General features: G+C 42.3%; 1 protein-coding gene across 1 annotated transcript in view; it reads right to left on the bottom strand.

Moving 5' to 3' along the window:
- ROCK2 (Rho associated coiled-coil containing protein kinase 2) overlaps nucleotides 1–25793 on the bottom strand; it is a gene marked incomplete in the record, with an annotated part of 2656097 nt that overhangs the window by 797501 nt on the left and 1832803 nt on the right. Inside the window, 1 exon segment of the mRNA XM_044082273.1 lies at nucleotides 5524–5618. Within this exon segment, the coding sequence (XP_043938208.1) occupies nucleotides 5524–5618 (95 nt within the window).

The raw sequence follows: 25793 nt of genomic DNA, 5'->3' as shown, positions 1-25793 counted from the left end.
AAAATGGTGTCGGCTGCATGTTTTATACCCCTGACAACCTGACGTCATGGAAGAGAAGACAGCAACCAACGCAGGACCCAAGACTTTGGAATTCAGGCCGACTGAGGGCAACCTGCCAGCTGATTACCCAAATGTAATGACTGCAAAAGTGAAACACAAAGAACATCCCCACACTGTGCAGAAGAAGCATAATGAAGTGCAATTAGCATTCTACATTGGAGCTGCTGAGAAGGGGCTTGAATCAACAGGTCATCCAAGTAAGGAAATATCTGAATTCCTGGAAGTCAGCAAAAGGTTAGCGCAGGGGTCAGACATTTGGTAAAGATCCTCTGAGCTGTAGAAAGACCAAAAGGCAAAGTAGAGGACTGTTAAAATTTCCTGAAGAGAGGATGAATAGGAATGTGGAGGTAAGCACTGTATAAATGCAGGGATGCCTGAAAAGCTTGAGGAAGCAACATTGGAAAGAGTGTTAGAAAAAACAATATCCCGGAAGCAGGAACCTTGAGAAAGGTGTTGAGAAAAGACGGGTCTAGAATGAGCTTTCGCATCCCCTCTTCCTGGGAAGACCTCAGAAACATCCTGGAATATAAACCTGTTCCCTGCTGAGACAACTGAATGGGTTGGATGGTTTCCTGTACCACCAGATCCTGCAGAACCACAGGAAAAACAGGGAGCTGACAAGGAGGAGGCTGAGGAAGGACTGAGAATGTATGGAAGGACTTCCGAGCCATAAAATATTTGTTCTGGATACTGGAAAGTATACAAACATCTGTGCTTATCTGTTGCCAAATAGCAAAAGAAAGAGTCAACCTGAGAGAGAGGAATCTGACAATGGGGTAGGAGTGGTTGAAGAAAACCGAAACAGATTTCTCAGGGAAAAAATGCTTTTCATTCTTAGCATCCTGAGAAGGCTTAATCAGAAAAACTCTCCTAGAAGCCCTCTTGCCCCTAGGTGGCTTTTAGGCTGCCTATGAACAAAAGAAGGCTTAGATGGATAACTTCTTTGAAACTTAGGAAAGCAGAGGCAAAGATTTATTTCAAGTTCAGCATAACTCTACCCTTATTCTGAAGGGTCTTAAATAATTCAGCTGCAGCAGTACAAAAGAGATTCTGGTTGTATAAGGGAGAATCCAATAATTTGGCCTTTATGTCTTCAGGCAGAGACTAGAGTCGTAACCAAGAATACCTCCTCATAATACATCCATGCCCTACAGGAGGCATTAGCAGTATCACTGCTTAATGTAATAGAAAATAGCCAAGACATACCTAGTCATATGGGTCAGGTAATTAACAGCCCTGAAGGCTAAGGTAGCAGAGGCATATACGTTTTTTTACCATACCTGTGCATGCCACAGTTGTCTTTATCAGAAGGTAAAAGCTTAAAGCAACTTGGATGATTTACTTGTGGTTACAGAAATAACAGAAGGATCAAAGCAAGGGCTTTTATATAAAAAAAAAACTTCTGAGTTCAGGAAATTTATAAAACCTGTTCGGCTTCTTAGGGTCAGGAGGTTGACAGGGGCATAAGAAAATGCACTGAAACTATCCAAAATGGCAGTCGGCACTGGAGAAATTGCAGAAGGCTGACGATAATCTATTTGCAAGAGTTCATTATCATCGTTTTTGATCATCAGAAACCTGGAAACAGTCGCACAAAGAGTCCATAATATGAACCACCATATCCCCAAAAGACAATTTTTCCATAAGAGAGTCAGAAGAAAGAGAATCATCTTTCCCAGACCCCAGGGCATGGGGAGAATGGATCTGAGGAGTAAGCCAATGAGTCCTCACCAGAGTCTAACTCATCATCAGTGGAGTTAGAGTCCCCAGGGCTTTTGGAAGTAGTGGAAGACCAAGGAACAGACACTCCTTAGAGGGAGGGCTTAAGAGTCATAAGAGCATTGAAAAGCCTACAGTAAAATCCTGCCACATGTTTAGTTGTCTGCTCCTTTTCTAAAGGAACATCAGCTTTAACAAATCTAGGAGATTCAGACCCTTGCTTAGAATCAATGAGGGTACCAGGCATCTTTTCCCTAAGAAGCATTTGGGGAATCCACCTAGGGGCCTCCAAAATAATTAGCTGTGGTTCCCCTCCACATCTGCATCAAACATAGGCACAGCCACAGTGGATGTCCTGGTAGGTAGTTCCAAGCTAATTGGGCCATAACAGAGGAGCTGACAGAGCCACTAAACAGTCCTTGGGGTCTTCATCCAACCTGACAGATAACTCCTTTGGAGGCTAGATGGTAGCAGAATCAGTTTGTGACTTTTTGGATTTCATTTTAAGTGATGTCTGAGAGAGGGTGGATTTAGTCATGGTACACTGAGCCAAAAATCTTCAATCACTGGTTTTACAAGTAAATGGAAAGTGACGACTGGGGTGTGTCTTATGGACAAATGGCTGACAAATCTCTCACTGTGTATGGCCGTGGGTAGCACCCAAACAAAAAAGAAACGGTTTGTGTCTAACTTTATGGAAAATCTTCCTCCCACACTCATATTTTCCTTCCCTGGATGGCATGGAAACTTAAGGTAATAGAAAAAAGAAAGTAAGAGACTCCAAAAGGTTCAATAATGAATGGCTTGCAGACCAAATTCAAATGTCATGTTCAGACTGGCAGCAAAGAAGTTATGAGGGTTAGGTGCTCATACATTATACATGTACCCTGTATGTAGGACATACACGTGACATACAGTGCTTGTAAGATGTAAAGGCTTTTGTATGCTGACCAGATGTTTGTCTATCATTGGCAGGATATCCCAGAAGTAAAGAATACTGCAACAGTGATAAGGAAGAGGTGGACATGGGCAGTGATCCCTTTCACTACCCTCAACCAAAGACTAGAGAGTTGGGCATAAGCTGCTTCATACTACTCCTTCCTATCCCATTCAGTCCTAACAGCAGTTCAAGGCCATATTCAAAGTCAGGTCACCGGTGGCACTAAGAGCCATCTTGCCTTTGTGCCATCATGCTGGCCAACACCCCCAGATCTTTTTCATGATCTGCTGCCACCATTTCCACTCATTTCAGCTGATAATTCACATACTGGAGGAGAGGGAGGAGTTGTAGCAAATGTGCAGTACACTGAACCTTAACTGCCACCCTTCTGTCCACTGTTCAACCTTTACAAACTTGCATGACCCTTCCCCATATCCTCCACTGCTCCACCTATACTGCATCACCAGGGAAGAGCCTGATCCTTTTCTCTATTCTTCTAGACATCCCTCTGTCAAAAACACACTTAAGAATACTTCACTAGTCACTTTCCTTATTCATGGCACTGTCCCCTCTCATCACAACCCGCTGTGTCCTACCAATCAAATCATGCAGCTATCTAGTTCCTACTCCCAATATATCCAGTTTTCCTATTATTCTTATGCGTGGAACAGTGTCAAAGGCTTTAATGAATTCCATGTGGGCTATGTGAACTGGTATTCCTTTATCACGTTCACTTTTAACCAAATCACATAATGTGCAGCTTCTTCTGGCTGCAATTCCACTTCACTTGCTGTTCTGGATATTGTTGTCCCCTGGAAATACTAACAGCATTCCCCTCATGATTACCTCCACGACTTTCCCGTCAGTTCTTTGCTTCCAGCTGGACAAAGTACTTAAATGTCTTACATACACATTTCAGCATGGGAATGAGTAAAGCACTTTTGGTATGCATATGGCAGCTGTTACATTGCCTTAAGAAATCATTTTTAACAAGATCAAAGAATGTGAAACTGAGTAGTGTTAGCACTCCCCTGACTACTACTGATAACTTTCCAGGGCATTTATTGGGGGATATTAAAACTGATTTAGCATTTCCAGTTTTCAATCGCCATTGGCCTGTTAAAGAAGTTATAAGAATGGCACAGCCAGTTGTATTAACCAATCTCTATCATCCCACACAAACCTGTACAACCACACTCAACTATTTTGTAATCTCCAGGAACAATTTGCGCACTACTCTGCCTACATGTAAGTATAAGCACTTGTCAACGAGATTACACAGATCTGGGTTAACACTTTTTTGCCTGTCTTAGTAAGATGCCTAGGTTGAAAGTATAGGTCCCTAACCACCCTATTATTAGGTACTTAATTGTGAAGCTAAATGTGGGGAGTAAATTAATTAAGGGGGCAAGACTGCCAGGAATAAATGACATATGAGTTGGAGCGGGTTCTTCTAAACATCAGTTAACACATGAAGCAGATAAGAACCACTATCTTAAGCAACAAAATGGCCATAATGGAGATTACCATGCTGATGTTTTTTTCCTCTTGTCATTTGGTCACAATGCAGCCTGCATTCAGCATAACATGATGAGGCTAAGTAATAAACATTTTGTGTGCATGTTTCGATACGATAGTGCTGTGATCTTACTGGTCCCTTAGAATGCCCCTGTAAGCAATACCAGTGTTTTTTGTTCACTATACTACTATGATTCATGACATCTATGTACTGCTACAAAGCTTTTTAAGCTACATTTAAATTTCTTTCAACAGAAAATACGCAAACAGAGTTCTTTCAAAAACAACTGCATCCCAAACCAGGAAAAAAAAGGTTTTAATCATATACTGAGTTTTCATTTAAAGGTATCTTTTTTTTTTCTAATTTGTTATACCCCAAAATGGCCTGATGAGGGACTGCCATGCTATATGATTTTCTTTTACAGTTTGCCTACCTAATGTAATTTTATGGGGTCACATAGACTGTGGTAATACTACTACACAAACTTTTGGGTACTTTTTACAGTTAGTTTTCTTGAAAAATTTAGAAGCACAATAAATACATCAATAATGTACAGCTGCATTTCAACGGGATGGTAAGCTAAAGATTCCTTGTATTATTACTACATAACAATCTTTAATTTTCTTCAGCTGCTTGGATAAAACTGACACTTCACCAGACAAAAATTACAATGCTTACCAGTATGTTTACATAATAAGCAGTATAAATAACTCTTGATCTTCATATGGACACTTTTCCAAGTACTAACTCGCTGACAAAGAGTTCACTTCAGCTGTTAATGTGTGCTTTTTAGCACTTTACTGATCATAGAAACAGAAGGTCTTAAGACATAAAACTGTGAGCAGTGTTGTACTGTGAGAACTACAGAAAATATGTTGTCTAGTTTGTTATGCAGGATGACACATTCCTTTCTAAGGAACTGTGACATTCAAAAAGGAAAAAAAAATACTTGGATCTTGTTTTATGTGCGGGGGGGGGGGTAAAAAATGAAAATTTAACAGACTTAAAGGTATTGAAGACTTGCTTGGCAGTAAACTATACCTACATCACAATACAAGGGAGGAAAAGTAACTCTAGAAGAAGATTAATTACTTCGAAGGGTAGAAGACTCCTTTAGGAATATAAAAAGGAGCAGTTTACATTTGTAGAAAAATAAGACGTTCTTCTACACCCACTACTGCAAATCTCAGAGCTGGCTACTATACTAAAACTAAGCAATCTACAAGTGAAAGAGCAACATAATGACAGCAACAACTCCCTACTGAATAATGAAGAACTACAATACCTGAGTTTTCAAAGTTCTCTCAGTGAGCAGTTGCTTTTCAAATTGCGCCTTAATAACTGTTATACCTCCTACTTCTTCATTAATCTTCTGGATTTCTGTAGCAAACACAAACAAATATTATTTTACTATCATAGTACTGTAATCCACCATTTGCAAAAACTAATGAAGGCCACATACTTGGGATCGAATGCATTTTTTTAATTCAACACAAACAATAAAGCAGCAGCAAAAAATATTCCAACACACTTATTAGCATCACACTAGGGACCTTAAACTGTAATCATAGATAAGGAGCTTAGATTATATTTTACAGCTCACCAACTTTACTACATTTAATCCGTGGTAAACATTTAATAGTCGAGGATCACTATCAACAAGGTACAGTTGTGTACACTTACCATAAACGTAGATGTTCGAGTGTATTCACTGTTGCAGTCATCACCTGTGGGCTATCCCTGCTGTGGTAGCCCTTGGCCGACCCGAATACCAGAGTCAATGTTTTTCTGCATCGGCTGCTGTCGCTTGCTGACTGACTTCAGGTCGTCAGTGCTATAAAGCAAGGCAGCCGAGACCATTACATCAGTTTTTCTTGCCCTAACCAGTCAGAAGAACAATGAAATATGGTAAAGTGGTCCTGGTGGCTAAAAGCCACCGTAAGAAGCTTAAGTCTCCCTAAGGAAAGAAGATATAAGGGGGAAGGGGGGAGGGAAACCAGGACTGCAACAGTGAATACACTCAAACATTTACATTTATGGTAAGTGTACACAACTGTACTATATTCTTCGTGTTTCACTGTTGCAATCATCACCTGTGGGAGAATTCCCAAAGCTGAGGAGAGGGGTGGTAGGATTAGTAAGAGACCTAGGCATGGGTCAGCATGCCCTACAAAACTGCAGAGGCAAACCTTGCCCTAGCCTTAGAAAAAAAGAGGTAGGTGGTAGTGCTTGGTAAAGGTATGGACAGAAGTCCAGGTGGCAGCTTCCAAGATGTCCCTTGTGGGAACTCCTCTGAGGAATGCTGTGGAAGTGGACCCTGCCCTAGTGGAATGGGTACAAATAGACTTAGGGGTGGTTTCCCATGTAATCTGTAGCAGAAATGGATACTGTGTGATATCCATTTGGAAACGGTTTGCTTGGAAATGGAATTCCGCTCTGCCCCTAGGGCAAAGCTGACAAGAAGTTGGTCTGTTTTCCTGAAGGGTTTAGTACAGTCCTGATAGTATCTGAGCTGTCTGTGCACATCTAGTGAGTACGGAATTCTTTCCCCCCTTGTTCTGAGGGTTAGGAAGGAAGGTGAGTAAATGCACGGCCTGGTTGAGAGTCGCATTAGATACCACCTTGGGCATAAAGGAGGGATTAGTCCTCAGGGAGACCTTGTCTGCATGGAAAATGATGAAGGGCTCAATGGCCATCAGTGCCTTAAGTTCTGAAACCCTTCTGACTGAGGTGATAGCTAGTAAAAAAGCAGTTTTCCAGGAGAGGTATCTCAGTTCTGCTGAAGCAGCAGGTTCGAAGGGTGGTAAGGTTAGTTTTTCCAAAACATTATTCAGGTCCCAGGCTGGTGTGGGTGGCATTCTGGGAGGTCTGATATTAGAAGCCCCTCTGAGGAATTGTTTAATCAAAGGATGTGAGAACAGGAGCTGATCTGTGTTGAAATGAGCTGATATGGCTGAGGTGTGGATTTTAATAAAAGAGAAGGAAAGGCCACTATTGAGCAACTCCGCTAGGTAGTCCAGGATAAGAGGGACGGATGGTTGTGAGGTACTGTCCCTTCTGGACTGGCTCCAGGAGCAGATTCTTTTCCATTTTCCTGCATAAGATTTTCTGGTACTGGGCCTTCTGGCCTCTGTGATAATGATGTTTGCTTAACAGGGGCCCCTTGTTTGCCTTTAGAGTATTAGCCATGCTGGCAGTTTATAAGTCTGCAAGTGTGGGTGCAGCATTCCCCCTCCCCCACCGAGTCAAGAGGTCTGAGATCAGGGGAAGCTGCCTGAGAGGCTGTGATGTCAGGCTGCGCAGTAAAGGGTACCAATGCTGTCTGGGGCAATCGGGAGCAATGAGGATGGCCTTTGGTCTCTCCTCCCTTATCTTGAACAGTACCTTGGGAATAGGAGGCAGAGGAGGGAATGCGTACACAGAGGAAGTTTCAGGGGAAGGTCAAGGCATCCACCTTCCATGCTAGGTGGTGATACTCCCTGGTACAGAATTTTTTTCAGCTGGTGGTTGAGCTGCGAAACAAAGAGATCCACCTCCGGAGTCCCCCACTCCTGAGTGACTTGTAAAAGGATTTTTCTGTGGAGCTACCATAAGTTTCTGCTTAAGTGGTCTGCCTAGGTGTTGTTGATCTCTGGTAGGTATTGGGCTATTAGGTGTAATCCCATGGAGGAGGCGGTCAGACAGAGGTTCATGGCTAGCCTGCACAGAGGGTAAGACTGGGTCCCTCCATGTTTGTTTATGTACCAAATTACTGTTGTGTTGTCTGTTTTAATAAGGGGAACCCCGGGCTTGAGATGGGGTTTGAAGGATGTCAGAACCTTTTGTACTCTTCATCATTTCCTTCTGCCTGATGTGTAAGGGAAGGTGCTGGGCATCCCAAAGTCCCTGGGAGCACCTGCCTGCTAGGTGAGCGCCCCAAGCAATGTCTGAGGTATTGGTGGTAATGGTCTGTCTGGTAGGGCAGAGGATGAATGGAAGACCCTTGTTCTTGGTACAGGCCCTTGCCCACCAGAGAAACTTGGCCCTTATACAGGGGTTCAGAGGGAGAGAGGTCTCTAGAGACAGAGTGCTGACACCAAAGATTCATTAGATACCACTGAAGTTCTCATGTGAAGCCTGGCCAGAGGAAAGAATAGTTGTGTAAAACCTTACCATAACCATAGATGTCCCTCTCTTCCATGTTGCAGTATTCTAGTTGTGGGATTTCCTGCCCTCAGGCGACTTGCACGTTGGCTCCTATACAAAAGCGTCAGCTTGGCTGTTGCACCATGAGTGGGATGTCAGACGTAAGGCCATAAACCAGGGGCCTTAAATGTGACGTCTGCACGCACCATCCTCAGAACTTGAAGGCCAGCAGGTAGAGAAGTGGCCCAGCAGGAGGAATGCCAGTGGGTACAGGTGTGTGACCTTGGTGTCATTCCGTAGCTTAGGTAGATCCAGGACTTAGTTGGGACTGAAGGAGAAAGTATAGGGGGCAATGGTGGGTGGGAAAGAATACTGCAATATGGAAGAGAAGGACATCTATGGTTATGGTAAGATTTTACACAACTATTCTATGTCCCTGTATTCGTATGTTGCAGTACTCTAGTTGTGGGAGAGTACCACAGCTTAGATGCATGAAAGGGAGGTGGATGCTGAAGAGGATTCTACAAAGCCCTGTAGGATGGCCCTGGCGAATCCTGCCCTAGCTCTGGAAACTTGGTCCAGTTTGTAATGTTTAGAGAAAGTGTGGATAGTGGACCATGTGGTTGCTTCAATGATGGATGCCGTGTCCAGACCTTTCATGAAGGCCTTGGAGGTGGCCACAGCCCTAGTGGAATGGGCCTTTACTCTCACTGTTTTTTTTTTCCATGGTGAACGTAACAGAGACAAATAGTTTTCCTGATCCAGCAAGAGACGGCTTGCTTGGAGACTGCCTTGCTCAGGGCTCTGGTGTGAAAGGAGACAAAGAGCTGCTTAGATTTCCTAATGGTTTTGGTTTTGTTCAGGTAGAATCTAAGTTGCCTGTGCACATCCAAGGAGTGCAATATCCTTTCCCCTTCATTAGTGGGGGAGGGAAAGAAAGTGGGTGAGTGGATAGATTGGTTTAGAGACAAGTCATTGGCCACCTTGGGCATAAAGGAGGGATTAATTCACAGGGTGACTGTCTTTGTGAAAGGTGGTGTAGGAAGGGCAGGCCATTAAAGGCCTGCAACTCAGACCCTTCTGGCCGAAGTGATAGCCACCAGCAGGACGGTTTTCCATGTGCTCATCTGTAAGGAATAAGACTCAGCCGGTTCGAAAGGGTGCTGGGTTAGTTTTTCCAGGATGTAGCTGAGGTCCCAGGGCAGGGGGATAGGTGACTTTGGTGGCCTCATGTGTAAGACCCCTTTAAGCAAGAGCTTTACATCATGCCTGGCTAGCAAGGGGGATCCAGGGGCAAGCAGGCAGATATAGCAGAAAGAAGTACTTTCACTGAAGAGTATGAAAGTCCGCTTTTAATCAGTTGACACACACAAATGAGAACAAGGGGGACATCCGGCGAACAAGGCTCCCTTCCCTTGTCCAGATACCACTTAGTGAATCTTTCCCACTTAGTTAGGTATGATTTTCTGGTGGTAGGTTTCCTTGCCTCCCCCTCAGGACTGAAAGCACGTCCTCTTGAGTAGTGGTGTCTGAAGGGGATTAAAAGTTTATCACCCACAGAGTCAGAGATAACATCTACAAGTGTGGATGAAGGAACGTTCCTTTGTCTTGTATCAGTAGGTCCACTTTCTAGGGTAACTTGCAGTGACTTCCCTTGGCTAGATTGAGAAGTAGGGGGAATCATTGCTGCCTTGGTCAGTAGGGTATCACTAACAAGATTTTTGGTTTGTCCTTCTGTATTTTCAGGAGGACTTTCTGAATCATTGGAAGGGGGGGGCCATAAAGAAACTTTCCCTCAAAAGAGATGCTGAAAGCGTCCACTCTCCATGCTACAGAGGGGAGTGTGTCTGAGTAGAAGGTCTGCAGCTGCCTGTTCTGGGGGGAGGCAAACAAGTCTATTTGTGGAGTACCTCACCAGTGGACTATGTCTAGGAAGACCCCCCTGTCCAGCATCCATGTGTGCTGTGGAGGAGATCCTGCTTATGAGGTCTGCTTACTTGCTTGTCCTGCGAGGGGATGTAGGTTGCCTGCAGGACCAGGTTGTGGCGAGAGGCTAGGTCCCATATCAACAGGGTCAGCATGCACAACTGGTAGCCCTTTGTTCCTCCATGATTGTTGAGGTACTACATAACTGTGGTGTTGTCGGTCACTGTCCGGAGCACTCCTGGGACCAGAAGGGGAATGAAGGTCTTTAAAGCTAGGAAGACTGCTGTCATTTCCCTGACATTAATGTGCTTGCTCTGTAGAGAAGGGTGCCAGTTTTCCTGGACCCTGTAGGATGCCAGAGATGCACCCCAACCTGAATCTGAGGCATCTGTATGCATTGTTTGCATTGGGGTGGGAGGTTGCAGTGTAAGTCCCGGGTTTAGATGGACTTGCTGGATCCACCAGCTGATTTCTTTCTTCAGACAGGAAAGGAGGGGAATATCCTGTTCTAAGTGATGTAGGTGTTGGTAGCTTGTGCATATGCATTCTGACTAGTGGTAGCATGGGGGTGGTTGCTGCCATTAAGCCCAGGAGATGCAGGAATTGCCTTGCTGTCACCTTCTGGGAATGGGGGGTTTCCTGGAACTGTGATCCATTCTAAGGGCCAACAGTTTTAGGTGCTAGGTGTTTTAGCAATATATATCACAATTGCACTTTTTAGTGCACTTTATATCATTAACTTTATTTGAAGTATGAATTCATTGGTACTAATTGATGAGTTTTTTAAAAAAAAAAACATATTAGTGTTTTATGTGTCAATTAGTTGCATATACAATTTGTTTAGAATACTGAATTCATTAGAGATTCACACTATTATTTTACAATAAGTTATTATTTATTTTAAATGGTTAAAAACATTTGTATAATTGTTTAATTGTTGATGTCATTTCCTGTATAGTCAAATATTTAAGGGAGCTTGGACAACAATTTTTGTATGTTTTCTGAAGAAGTTCACGCATTAAATTCAGTGGATGAAAGCGCTAAAACCTTGAGTTCTCATTTTCTGTTACTTTGGATTCACTACTGGACTGGTTGGATCGTATTACAAGATTTCTACTGTTTCTTTTTTCGTTTCCAGTTTTAGGTGCTGGTTTTCTAGGTAAAGGTTTAAAGTGGCCAGACAGCTGCGTAGGGTCTTCAGCACAAATATCATCTCAAATTGAGCAGGAGGAATGGTCGTGTTTCCAGCCTAAGCAAAAAAATACACCTATCATGGGCGTCTTTATGGGGTATTTGGCGCCCACATTGGCACGTTCTCTTTTTACCCGACATTAGCTAAAGGCTGCAACAACCAAGCTTAGGCAATAACAATCAGCAAAACAAAAAAAAAAAAAAAAAAGAAACCCAACGGGTTACTTAGCTTTATTGATGCAAAGTCTGTGAAGGAGTCATTGTACGATGCGTAGGTTGTCTGCGGCAGAAAAGTTCTGAGGATGGTGTGTGCAGACGTCACATTCAAGACCTCTAGGTTTATGGCCTTCTGTTTGATGTCCCACACACGCCGCAACAGCCAAGCTGAAAATTTTGTATAGGAGTCAATGTAAGAGTCGCCTGAGGGCAGGAAATCCCACAACTAGAATACTGCAACATAGGAATAGAAGGACATTTAGAAGGATGCAAGATGCCATGTACTCCAAGGCTTGCAGGTACTTCCTCGAACTGAGGTGACTTCTGGAAGCCAGCTGGGTAAAGTAGAGAGGCAGGAAGCGCTGCTTTTCTGGGGACAGGAAGGCCATTTGGGATGCTGTGTCCAGCAGTACTCCCAAGAAAAACTTCCTGGAGGGTGTTTGCTTTGATTTCTTCTCGTTGATGGTGTACCCTAAGGAGGTTAGGAGGGTTTTGACAAAGGGGAAGTCCTGACGCAGCTTTTCTTTGCACTCTGCCTGAATGAGGCAGTCATTCAGATAAGGGTAAATCTGTATATTTCTCTGTCTGCAAAAGGCTATGGCCGGGGGTAAGCATTTGGTGAATACCCTGGGAGCAGTAGATAAGCCAAAGGGTAGTGCAGAGAACTGAAAGTGTTGTGAGCCTGCTCTGAAGCGCAGGAATTCCCTGCAGGACTTCCTTATGGGGATGTGGGGGTAGGCATCTTTTAGGTCTAGGGTCACTAACTAGGTATTTTTTGTCAGCATAGCCAGCAGTTGCTGCAAAGTTAGCATTTTGAATTTGGGGACCACCAGGGAGGTGTTCAGAATGGATAAATCCAGGATGGGGCACCAAGTGCCCTCTTTTCTGGGAACAAGGAATAGTCTGGAATAAAAGCCTTTGCCTGTTTTATCTGAGGGGACAGGTTCTACAGCCCCTTGGGATATGAGAGTTTGGACTTGTTTCAATGCCTCTGTCCACTGATTTGGAGATAAGTCTGGGTATCCTCTTGGAATTGGGAGTTCGTTGAAAGAGAATTTGTATCCCTGAAAAATTATCTTTAAGACCCATTGGTCCTTTGTTACAGAAAGCCAATTTTCTTTGCAGACTGAGAGCCTTCCTCCTAGCTTTTGGTGAGTGAAAAGAGGGCAGAAGGGAAAGAGTGAGTCATTGAGAGTTTTTGCCATAGAGGTATGGCTTAGAACTCCCTGCCTTTGGAGTGGAAGTGGTCCACTGTTTCGTTCTCTGCTGTATCTGGGATGGGAGTCTGGGTGGTCTGTCCCTGTGGGGCTTACCTTGCCCTTGTCTGACAGGTTCAGGAAAGGACCAGTGCTTTGAGGGAAAATTCCTGCTGAACCTAAGAGGTTGTACCTGAAAGAAATCTTTTACTGTTTGCATAGATTTTGCTTTGTCTTCCATCTTTTTAAGCACTTCTTCTTGCTTTTACTCCAAACAAGCGGTCCTTATCCAAGGGTGCATCAATTAATTTAGACTTGACATGATCAGGAAGAGGTTGTTCCTTCAACTATGCATGTCTCCTAATGACAGATCCTGACACTGCTGCCCTGATTGAGGCTTCTAGGGAGTCATATCCACAGTGCAATGAGTGTTTGGCCACTTGACAAGTAGAGTGCAGTAAATCTGCTCTTTCAAATTGGCACAGTCAGGAAAGGTTGAAATCTTTGCTTTAATAGTTCCCAAGTGTGCAGTTGATATTTTAACATATGGAACTGACAGTTGGGTGCTCTGATAGCTAAGGTTGCAGAGGTGTATACTTTTTACCCCATCTGTCCAGTGCTCTGGAATCCTTGTCAGAAGGAATAGGATTCTTTTAATAACTAGCCTTAGCTCTTTTGGTCCCGGTGTAATCACCTCTGGGTCTGCAGCAGGATTTCTCTACCGGTATTTGTGAGAATCCGGTACTCTGTAATAACTGTCAGGTTTACTGGGAGCAGGTGGGAGGGCGTCAGAAGCTAAGCTGGATTCATGGAAGACATCATCCACCACCTCTAAAATAGGGGGGATGGCCAAGGGTCTGTGCTGGGGCAGGTCTAGAAACTCTCTTCGTCTTTTCTTAGACTGAGGGAAGTCCTGGGGTTCCCAGTAGAAATTATCCCTGAGGGTGTGAAGGGTTTCCCCAAAGGAAAGGTCTTCTGGTGGGGAGGCAGAAGGAATGGATTCCTCTGCATCTGAATCCTCATAAGCAGTCAGAGGTTGTTGATCCTTTTCAAAACCTGAATAGCCAGATTCCTCAGAATCCTATTCTGTCAGTATTTCAGGAGAAGGGTCTCTTTTCCTTTTAGAAGTTGTGGCCTGACTACCCCTGATAAGAGAGATAATACCCTCTGCCATTTTAAGCATTTGGGCTTGGGGTGGTGGAGCAGGAGTTAGATGGTGGCTAGAGGTAGATTTTCTGGGAGTGGCCTTGCTTCCAGGCCTACGAGTATCCATTGGTCTGACAGAAATGGTAGTAGGATGAGAAGACATCTTTTTTGTCTAGATTCGTTAGTGCGAAAGGCCTCCTCGGAAGCCGGTGCCTGCGTCACGGCTCCGGACCCGACCGAGGCAGAGACAACCAATGGCTTGGAAAACGATGAAGATTTCTGCAGCATACTGGACTCTGAAAGGGTCTCTGTAGAGGCCTGTGTAGGTACTGCATCGGGCATCGGGGGCTGCGAAGGAGCCTCACTGAAATTCCGGAGAACTGACGACCTGCTTAGTGGTAGATTCGTCGGAAGGCTTAGCCTTGTGTGGTCTGTCTCTATCTTTATCCCTACGTTTTTTCGGAATGTCTAAGGATTGTTGGCTGATGAACGCCATTTCAGAATGCGAAGATGGAAAATGAAAATATCTGTCTACAAAAAGAGCTCTACGACTAATGGTTCTCGTGTTAAAGGGGACACAGAACCAGCAATGGGGGACGTCATGGTTTGGGCCTAAACAAGTGACACAGTATAAATGGAAGTCTCGGTGTGGGATCTACTTTCCACAGGTGAGACAACTGTTAACTTTTTCGGACATTGGTTAGTGCAAGAAAAAAGGATCCCCAACGGGGTATTTAGCTTTAGACGTTTTCAGCTGTAATTAAAACTCTGGTAACAAATGACTGGCACACTTGCGAACTGCTTCTGCTATGGGCTCCACAGCAAGAAAGACTGGTGTAATGGCATCGGCTGCCTTGCTTTATAGCACTGACAACCTGACGTCAGTCAGCAAGCAACAGCAGCCAACGCAGAAAAACACAGACTCTGGTATTCGGGCCGGCTGAGGGCTACCACAGCAGGGATAACCTACAGGTGAAGACTGCAACAGTGAAATACGAAGAACATTTACTGATCATATATAAGAAGGGAAAAAACATCTAAAAGGAAAGAGGGCAGATGGGGACCATGAATCTACACACCATAAATTCAGTTGTTCATCCCCTCTCTCTTGTTGTTTACACTAAACATTTAAATCACGCCAACCATTGACTCAAAACTGTAACTATACCTTCCCCTCAATGTCATTTCCTCATATGCAGCTAATTTCAATATCATCCTTCCCATATAAACCAAAGAGGGCATCCTTTCAGTTTCTCAGTTTTTCATAACTGATTTTTTTTTACTCAGCAGTAACATAACATCAAGGAGGAACTGTATCTAGGTAACTCAAACTCCCCTATTACATCCAAAAAATATAGTTCAGGCTGCACTGGTACCTCTATATGTAGTACTGCTTTTATAAACTTAAACATTCCAATATTAATATTTTCAAAACTTCGGGAAGACCAACAAGTGTGAAGCCTATTCTCCCCCGACTCTTTATCATACCTTCAGCATTTACACCTCTGGCATTAGGACACATCTTCTGGAGTTTCACTGGTGAGTAAAAGTAATGGTTGAGGCACTTTCAAACAATTATGCAGGATATGAGATTTTGCAGCATACCTACCTTTGCATTAAACATATCAGCTTCCACACCTATTCTTTTTACTGAAAACCTGACAATTTAACCAAGCTATCCCATCCTCTTACACATCATTTGTTCTGTAAATTTAAGTAGTTATTTATAAAGCCTTCTCTATAAACCATCTTGACTTTTTGTGACTCCCCTACATCTACAACCCAGTTCTCTGATTTCTAACTTTATTAGCATCTACTAAAAGGCCATGGGGCACTCTTCTAGGGGATTCTGGCACCCTAAATTTATGCTGAGCTTCATCTTACCTCAATATTCTGTCAGCACTTCACAGCAGATGCTGACACTTTGTTGCACCATGCTTCCTTCCCAGTGCCAAAATAAGCTTCACTATTGCTTACTGCTTTTTATATCCAAACCAAAGGGCAAAAAGAAGTCACACAGATACAACATTTGGTAAAAACTCGGAAGACTGTGTAAAGCTAGAGTCATCTCTGTATAACACCTTAAGCCTCCTGTAGTGGAGGCAAACAAAATACATGCAAATAATCTCTTAAGGCATACCAGTTTTCAGGTCCATGGCTTGTGAATGCCCACAACTTTTCACTTTTTACTTAAGTCTTTACCTGTAGATTAAAGCTAATAAAGCTATAACCCACTAACTGTACACATGCCATTTTCACCCTTTATCTAGACTTGTCAGTATAGCTTAAGTGGATTGTTAGGCCATATTTTGGAAACACAGAATTAAAGACCATGCCTGATGTCCATAAACATTAAGGTGGCTTGAAAAATACTCCAAAAGATGTCCAAACCAAAGCGTAAAAAAGTCACACAGACAAATCATTCAGTAAAAACTCCAAGAAAGACCCAGCTAAGCTAGAGTCTACACCATGCAATAGCTAAACCTCTTGCAGTGGAGGTCCATGGGACATATGCAAATGACTCCTTAATGACTTCTCTCTTCATATCCCATAGGTATCAACTCCTTGACCAACTGTTTATATATTTTTTTTCAGAACCAGTTTCACCATTAAAGTTGCTATATTTCTCAGTACGGGCCACTAAAATTTCTCTCTTTCAGAGGTATCCCATCATGTGAATATATCCAAGTCTTGTTCAATACCCTGTCTGTTAACTAAAGTCTGCTTCCAAACGGAATCATAGAGCCTACCTAAACATGGATAATACATCTTCAGCTGAATGGCTTGACAATAATGCCTTTATGTCCCATACAGCAAGATGCTCATTTGATTTGGAAGCAAAATCCTTTCTCACCTGATTCTGGGACTTTGCACTGACCAAATAAACTTATCAGTCCTTTCCTCAGTAATTGCATAAAATTATTTGGCACTGGAGCCTAAAAAGGGCTTGCCCTACACAAAATTTGAGGGAGGATGTACAATTGTTGAGTATGAATTCTTAAATCAAGCTCTAAATTCAGTAATTTCCAGGTTTAAAAAAATGTCCAGTTTTTTCCTCCTATAGTCTGGTGTGCCCTTAACACTTTCATCCAGCTAAACCCACAGATACTTCAATCTGACTTCAACAGGAACCTGTACTCTACTTATCTAGACAGCCTACAGTTGACTGACACTGTTTTTGTCATTTGCCAAATTCACCGTGTACTGAGAAGGGATACAGACTCTGCTGAATGTAGTAAACAAGTTCCCCAGATCTCTGTCTGGGTCTAACAGGGTCACCAAGATACCAGCCACAAAGAATGATAAACTTGACCTACCTGTCCCTATTTATAACCTTCCAAAGAGGATTACCTGACATAAAATGCTAGAAGCTCAAGCTATAACTCTCACAATTCCTTGAGAGATTGTGGTAATTTTACTTAGTCATGGCTAAATACTGACATTATTCCGTAAGAGGACACCAAAGCAGTAACCTTCCACAATCAAAATAAGAGATTACAGCTACATTCTATTTTTGGAAGGATCTCTTCTAATAAAACTCTGTTCATTAACTACACCCACAAAGGTATAATATGTCAAGCCGCTCCCTCTCAAGTTTCACATCTCAAAAGGAATTCTATAAGTTCCTGGCAATTTATTTACAGATTTTACAACAAACTATTTTCATTTCAAGTCAGCTTTGTGACACACAGTGATAAAACCCAGACTTTGCTGCAGGTGACATAAGTTTGACGAGCAGCACAGCTGCCAAAAGGAGTTGGATGGGAGGGATGGGATTGAGTGTCTGATGTCAGCTCAACCATCTGGGGGGGGCTGCTCTGTCTCGCATACTGGGAGTACTTGGTGTTCTCTTAGTGAAATTACAATATGGCCAAGCTCGCGCTACCATAAAGCATTCACACTAAGTAGCTGCCAGCAGTAGACAGAAATAGTACACTTTTCCTTGGGAGGCAGCAAGTATAGGCTCAAAAAAGCTGTTTAGGTGTGGAGGAGTGCTTCCAGGGGAAAACAGTAGGCCATCCCCAAGATCAGCAAGTTGGCCTGCTCCCCTGTGTTATAATCTCTCCTGTGAATGGAAGGCTAAAATGGGGTTCGCAGGCAGGAACGAATAGTTCTTACAGCTTTCTGTTAGCCCAAGAATACCCAGCTCTTGTTCTCCCAGAGTAAATGGGCCAACATGGCAAAGATAAATGTAGTAATCTGTTTCATTACGTCTAAATTTTGAAAAAGGCAAACATTTTACATTCTCTTACTGATGCAAAAACTCATCTTCAGTGATTCTTGTTGCTTAAGCATTATATAATATGCTCTAAAATGGACAACGTATTGCAGATGTCTATTATTCCTGTCTGCTCATCCATCTCAAGTATATTCCTCTTAATAGTCTGTTGTCTCAACTTAAAAGCCAAAGGCTTTAAGGCCTTAGCAGTGGTATTAAGGTACAAGTTCTTCAATGCTGCTTTTTAAATTGTAGTCTGCTCTCAAGGTATACTTCAAATTCCTTCTTCCCTTTTCATACTCTACTCTGCCTCCCTCCAAAAGTTTTGCCACCCTTGATAACCCATTACCACCTCAGCAGCCTTAAAAAAAAAAACTTTTTTCCTTCCTTCTAATAAATGCAGTTTTTTTCTCTTCCTGCATTTTAAATATTTTTAAAGGCAACCCATCCCGCTGCTTGCAAGTTTCACCCCTTGCTAAGCTCACTTTGTACCTCTGCACTATTTCTTACATCTCTACACAGTATATACTAGTAGGGATTGCCACTACTTAGCCTCAAGAAATCTATACCCTAACCCAGTTCCATAACAACAGGCACATGATGAAACTACAGTAACGACACTAAACATTTTTTCACTTTATAAGCATGTTTTTTTTTTTTACTGGTGAGATACATATATATATATATATATATATATATGTAACTAGCAGATCTGGATATATATATATATATATATATATATATATATATATATATATACTCTAGCAGATCTGGACCAGGCAACACACTTGATTGAAAAATATCTGTAATTATTTACACGCTCTCCATTCTTAATTGCCTTGTATACATCTTGAAGTCCAAAAAATACACAATAAGAAACAAATATTTTCCACACCAATCAATGCCAGCATTTTAAACCCACTACCTACATTTGACAAAGTGGTAACAAAGTTCAAATATTCCAAGAGCCATGAAATACCTGTAGAAAGACCATTAATCCTTGTGAATGTATGCCCACATTTCATCTGGTCCACCCACACAATACGTGTACAGATGTAATTGCCAGGTACTGGCCGTTCCAATCATCCTTTAACACATGACATACCTTCCCGGAGTTCTTCCAATTTAATTTACACAGGCAAAGACTCAGCAATAAAATCACCACTCATCTTTGAAAGGCTCCTGCAAAGCTTGCAGATACCACAACTGTACAATCCCTGCCTTGCAATTTTATTCAAATGTGCATCTTATAATGTAACAATGCTCAATTTTACATTTTTTTCAAAAAGAAAAAAAAAATCTTAAACTTCTTGTTTGAATTGCACATACCACTGACATTCCCTGTTACCAGTCACCTTCCCTACCACTTCAGTGACATTGTAGCACACCCGCAGGTGTAGCTTAAGTAGATATGGGTTCCTTCCTACCTGACTCCGGTGACACCCTTTCTTTAGGCCTAACACTCCAAGGTGACAAGTGATAACAGATTTTATTCTAGGTGACACTTTAGTTTTAAAGGGCAATAGCACAACAAATTATTTCAACAGTGCACTAGTTAGCAGTAAGGCAGAGTGACATAAGCATGTAATGAAACCATACATATACCCCTTCCCCAAAACTCAATAGAAAAGATGTTGACATTCAAACATGCACATAAAGGCAATATCAATGAGCAGTAAAGCTTTTATAATGCAGCAAATGTCACTGAACAATAAAGATTTATAATGCATTAATATAAACATGGAAAAAATGCAATGTCACTGAGGGAAAAAAGGGTTATAATACAGCAGTACATATATGAAAAAGATGCAAGGTCATTGAGCAGTAAAGATTTTTGAAGGTAGCAGTACTAACATGAGAAAAATGCAATGTCACTGAACAATAAAGATTTATAATGCAACAATACAAATATGAGAAAATGCAATGTCATTTAGCAAAAAAGTGCCTTTAAGGCAACAGTACTAACACCCTCTACCCCCTAGATCAATCTAAACAGACCAACTATGAGACACTCTATTGTACCCTGTTCACTGGCCAGTGACTACTTACAATCCTACTGCTGGCATGATGGGGCCCAAGATTGGAGCTCATATGGATCCCAGCTATTTGTAATCCAGAAAGCGTTTAGGGGGAATCCACAATCTTATAAAAGTATAAAAAAATGACTGCCAAAAGCCTCTCACCATTTCGTCGAGAATAGGCACCTTTCCGCTGATGAGAAAAATGGAAAATCACCCGCCAGAACTCTGGCAGTCCTCTATGGCATCTCTGCACTAGGCCCAAGGGAACTCCTTTTCTTGCTGAATGATATGCAGGTGTGGAACTACTGGTTTCATAACTTCTCTCCTGAATCCACAAAATACCATCATCCACGATTTCGGCAAGAGACAGACACAAACTGCTACCTCACTTCTCTGTCCCAAAACACTAGAAGAAAAAAAATCAAGTCATGCTGCAAGGCCCTTTTCCCTTCAGCTAGTCTTTCAGTCTTCCCTCCTTCAGCTAGTGTTCTAGTTTCCTCTCCTTTACTTTCAAAATGGTCTTTTATATTCCTGAAAAGGAGCTCCACCTTGTGGTACAATGGAAAACTGCAGTCTATTACTTCTACAATGAAATACAGTGGGAGCTACACTCTCCTCCCACTTGAAAATCTTGGGTCCCCCCAAGTCAAAGACAGATTGGAGCAAAATATTTACAAGCACTAATGCACCATCAGCTGAATAATATTTTTGCATACCTACCACCAATGGCGATCAACATTATGCTTAACTTGGACTGAGGTGTCACCATTGAAGCAGGAGGCATAGGGGTTGTGGGCGCAGAGACTCTGATGAGCTGTGGTCACAGGTTCCTGTGTACTGTGTCCCAAACTGTCATATGTAAGTCTCTGAGGGGGCCGAATCAGTCTCTGCAGTTTTGGTTCAGGAGACACCACCAAGGAATTTTGCTCTGAAGGTTTGTCACTTACAGCACATTCAATGTCCAGTTCTTCAGTAGGCATTCTGTCTGCTTCTAAGATCTCCTCTTGTATAACTTCACTTTCTTTTTCCATAACAGTATGACTGTCCTCAGCACTATTTTCTGAAGTTTGCATAGCTGGGCCTCCATCAGTATCAGGTTCTGCAAGAGGTACAGAAACACCACTTAGTCTATTGTCAGGTCTGGGCTGTTCAAAATAACAAGGAACAAATTCTGGTGCATTTACATTGAGATTACAGCCCATGGGGTCTCGAACATTCTCATAAAAAAGCCCACTGAAACCCCAGTCATCGTCACTGTCCTCCTCACTTTCTGCAGGAGGAAGCATGGCTTCTTGAACATTCCTTAGTCTTCTGGATCGCTTTGAGTTAGGCTTCCGCTGAGCCATTCTGGGTTCCAGATTCATGAGTCTCACTGATTTTGCCAAAGGCATTAAGTTGTTGCGGTGACAGGTTTTGATAGGTCCTTCTTTCCCCTCAGGACAAACTTGTTAGACAGGGATATTAGGTAGCTGAGAACAAACTAGGTAAATTTTAGACCCCCAGCGGTCAGCTAGTTTATGCTTTCCTTGTAGACCCAAATTCCTCAAAAGGACTCTGTCCCCTGGTTGCAAATCATGCATCTTCACTTTCTTGTCATACTGAGCCTTGTTTCGCTGATTTCTTTGTCCTTTTGATTTTTTATGCTAGCTCATAGGCCTGTCTGAGGTTCTTCTTGAGTCTCTCCACATAACTGCCATGAGATCGCTCTGGTGTATCATCAGCTGTGACTCCAAAGGTGACGTCAACAAGAAGACAAGCTTCTATTCCAAACATTAGGAAGTAAGGTGAGAACCCTGTAGCATAATTTTTTAGTACTGTTGTTGGCATGCACCAGTGTGGCTACATGTCTACTCCACTGACTCTTCTTCTCAGCGGATAGTGTCCCCAATATATCTAGTAAAGTTCTGTTGAAATGCTCCGGCTGCGGATCCCCTTGAGGATAAAGAGTGGTGCGACTTTCTTGAACTCCCAAAAGAGTGAGTAGCTTATGGACAAACTTGCTCTGAAAATTACGTCCTTGGTCAGAGTGCATCCTCTTTGGCAGGCCATAGTGTACAAAGAAGTTCTCAACTAGTAGTTTCGCCACTGTAATAGCTTTCTGATCACGAGTGGGAAATGCTTGAGCGTATCGGGTACAGTGGCCTGTTACCACCAGCACATTACTGACCCTGCCTTCACCCGGTTCAATGCATAGAAAATCTATACAGACCAGTTCCCATGGGTCCACTGCTCTCCATTTGACCCAATGAGGCAGCTCTAGTAGGCAGAGTCTTTCTCTGAATGCAACGAAGACATGTATGACAATAATCCTCAACATCTTGCTTCATGCTTCGCCAGTAGGACCTGTCTCGAACTAGACCCATAGTTCTGTCATAACCAAGATGACCATGTTCATCATGCAATGACCAGAGTACTACTTCTCTATACTTCTGAGGAAGCAACAATTGCCACTTTTCACTGCTGAGTGCACAAGGAGATACATATATACACTAGTTCATTCTGTATCTGGAGTCTGTCCCATTCTTTGGCCATCTCATTACACTCCCCTTAGATGAGGCTGTCCACCCTTTCAACTCTACCTTTCTAAACATCCTCAACTCCCTTGCTCCCCTCCGTACTATCAGAATCAAAGCAAACACCGCTCCTTGGCTGACCAAACCTACTAGAGCCTTAATGAAAAGATGTGACAAGATATGGAAATTATAGACCAAAACTAAGACCTCTTCTCTCCTACAGACCTACAAAGAACTTACAAATCAAATAAAGAAAATTATCAACAAAGACAGGATCAACTTCTATGCAAACCCTCCCACTACCCTAAAATCTGACCCTAAAAAATGCTGGAACTCAATCATATACTGCATCCAGGAAACCCTTCCCCTCCTAACCAATGCCCAAATAAAACTTTTGAAGAAACCGCCACCGAATTTAACAATTTTATTAATTCAATAACTACCATAATTAATTACCTCCCCCACTAGTAAAAACACTAAAACCCCCACTTTCTCAACTTCCCCTCCTTCTCTTTGTCTCTTACATCCATCTCAACTAAATATATTAAATCTCTACTCTCTAAACTCAAACCCTGCTCCCCCTCAGCTGATAACCAACCCTCTTACTTCCTACATATATAGCTGCTGAACCCCTAGTCTATCCAGTATCCATCCTGATCAACTGATCCATCTCTGAATCATATGTTCCATCAATATGGAAAACTTTCTACACATTACCCATACATAAAGGAGGTAATTCTTCTGATATATCAAACTTCAGACCAATTGCTATATTGTCTCCCCTTCTCCAAGATTCTTGAGAAATGCATTCACAAGCAGATAATGCAATACCATCTCCAACAGAACCTTCTAACAAACACAACATGGATTTCATCCCAAACACAGCACTACAACTGCACTAATAACCTTCATCAATACTGTATCACTGGTCGGTGACAATAATAAACTAGTCTCATGTCTGTTCCTCGATCTGTCCAAAGCCTTTGACACTGTCTCCATCCCCTCCTCCTAGACAAACTCTCTCACCTAAAATTCTCTCTTCCAGCCATATCCTGGTTTTCCAGCTATCTATTCTAACCGCCAGCAAGCTGTTAAATGGCACAATGCTCTTTCTCCCCCCTAAGCATCCCAATGGGTGTCCCCCAAGGATCTATATTGGGGCCACTGTTCTTATAGAGACACGGCTTTGTGACAACAAATTAATGCTCAACCCTAAGAAAACTAAGCTCCTACTTTTCCTCCCAAAAAACCTCATCAATCTCAAAATTACATTTTCCATCCTATCTAGCAATAACACTGTCATTACCGCTGAGCCTAGCACTAAACTGCTAGGAGTCATAATAGATGATCAGCTTAAATTTGATCTCCAAATCACCACCTCTGTCAAAAAGACTCACCAGAAACTGGGACTCCTTTACTGAAACAAAAGATATTTAACCAACTCAGCTAGAATAACTCTCTCCCATGCATTTCTTCTTCCCACCCTTCTTTATAGCTGTCAATTTACACAAATCTTAACATCACACTCATAACCAAACTTGAAACTACGTATAATAAAGTTGTCAGATTTGCTGCAAACCAAACTTACAAGCCACACCATTGCCTATCTCTTAATTGCAGTGGCTTGAATTCCCTCACTTGCTGCTACAGTAACTGTTAATTATCCACTCCATCTTCTATCTACCATCTTTCTGCCCTAGCCCTCTTATCAATTATAACTAACTATTCCCAAACCAGGACACTATGTAGCTCAGACCAAGACTGCCTACAGATCTATAAACCCAAAACCAAAACAGGGTGTTTACTCTACAAATATAACCCTGCAACAACTTGGAACCAACTACCCCTAGAAATTAGGTCCCTTGACCGAACAAAACATTTCAAACTAGCCATTCGGGAATACCTAATAAATAAAATTTCCTACCATTGTAGTCATCCTCCCTGAAACTACCTAACCCTAGCTTCTGTCCCTCATCCCTCCTTTCTTTTCCACTGTCTATCTTAATATTCATCTACCTCTCTGTCTCGTTGCTTAACCTCTACATTACCTTACTACTCCATCTGTACCTATACTGTATATAACTACATAGAAATAATGAACACTGTTTTCCCTACATGACATTGTACCTAAGTTTTTGTTGTAAGAATTGTGACATTGTACTCTACTGCTTTTCTGTATGATTTATTGTAAATGCTTTTTGCAGTTTGATCTCTAACATTGTACCCAACTGTTTTCTGTATAATTGTATTGTAAAATATTACTTCTCTAACTAATTGTTTAGCTGCCTATGTAATTTTCTTGCTAACTGTATGTAAAATGTTAATACTGACTGCGGAGCTTTTCTCCTCGGGTCTCCACTGAAAACGAGCTAATGCTCAGCTGGACTAACCTGGTTAATAAATGTAAAATAAAATAAATAAAATAAAAGTCTGGCCAAAGGATGACTGTCTGTGTGATGTATGTCAGTTTGTTTCTTCTCTAAAGCAGCTACCACCAGATGAACCAAGGGGGCTTCTCTTTGATCTCTCCTAAGGTCACTGTTACTCAAAGCTGGTAGCGATGAAGCTTGTAAAGTGACCAGATTACAATAAGCTTGGGGTATGCTTGCTGCAGACAGACCCAACATCTGGGCCCAACATTCAGTGTGTTGATAGCAGGTTGCAATCTGACACAGCTCTCACCCCTGGCGCTGGAATTTCCACCTATTCATCGTTGGGGCATAAATCTCCATGAGGTCTTCTGGACAGACCATCAGCATCTCCATTTTCGTGTAGTGGGCGATATTTCAAACTGAAATTATAGTTGCAGAGAGCTGCCATCCATCTGTGGCCAGTAGCATCTAGCTTTGCAGTAGTCTGGATGTATGTCAGAGGACTGTCAGTCTGCACTTCAAATTCAGCCCCATAGAGATAGTCATACAGCTTGTCCACTACAGCCCACTTTAAGGCAAGGAATTTCAACTTGTGCACAGAATAGTTTCTTTCTGTGGGGGATAAACTCC

Source organism: Protopterus annectens, chromosome 1.part1, assembly GCF_019279795.1.
Source record: "Protopterus annectens isolate FY-2018-M chromosome 1.part1, PAN1.0, whole genome shotgun sequence".
Classification (NCBI taxonomy): domain Eukaryota; kingdom Metazoa; phylum Chordata; order Ceratodontiformes; family Protopteridae; genus Protopterus; species Protopterus annectens.
Note: the sequence above shows the minus strand (reverse complement) of the source record. Positions and strands in the feature narration are given on the sequence as shown.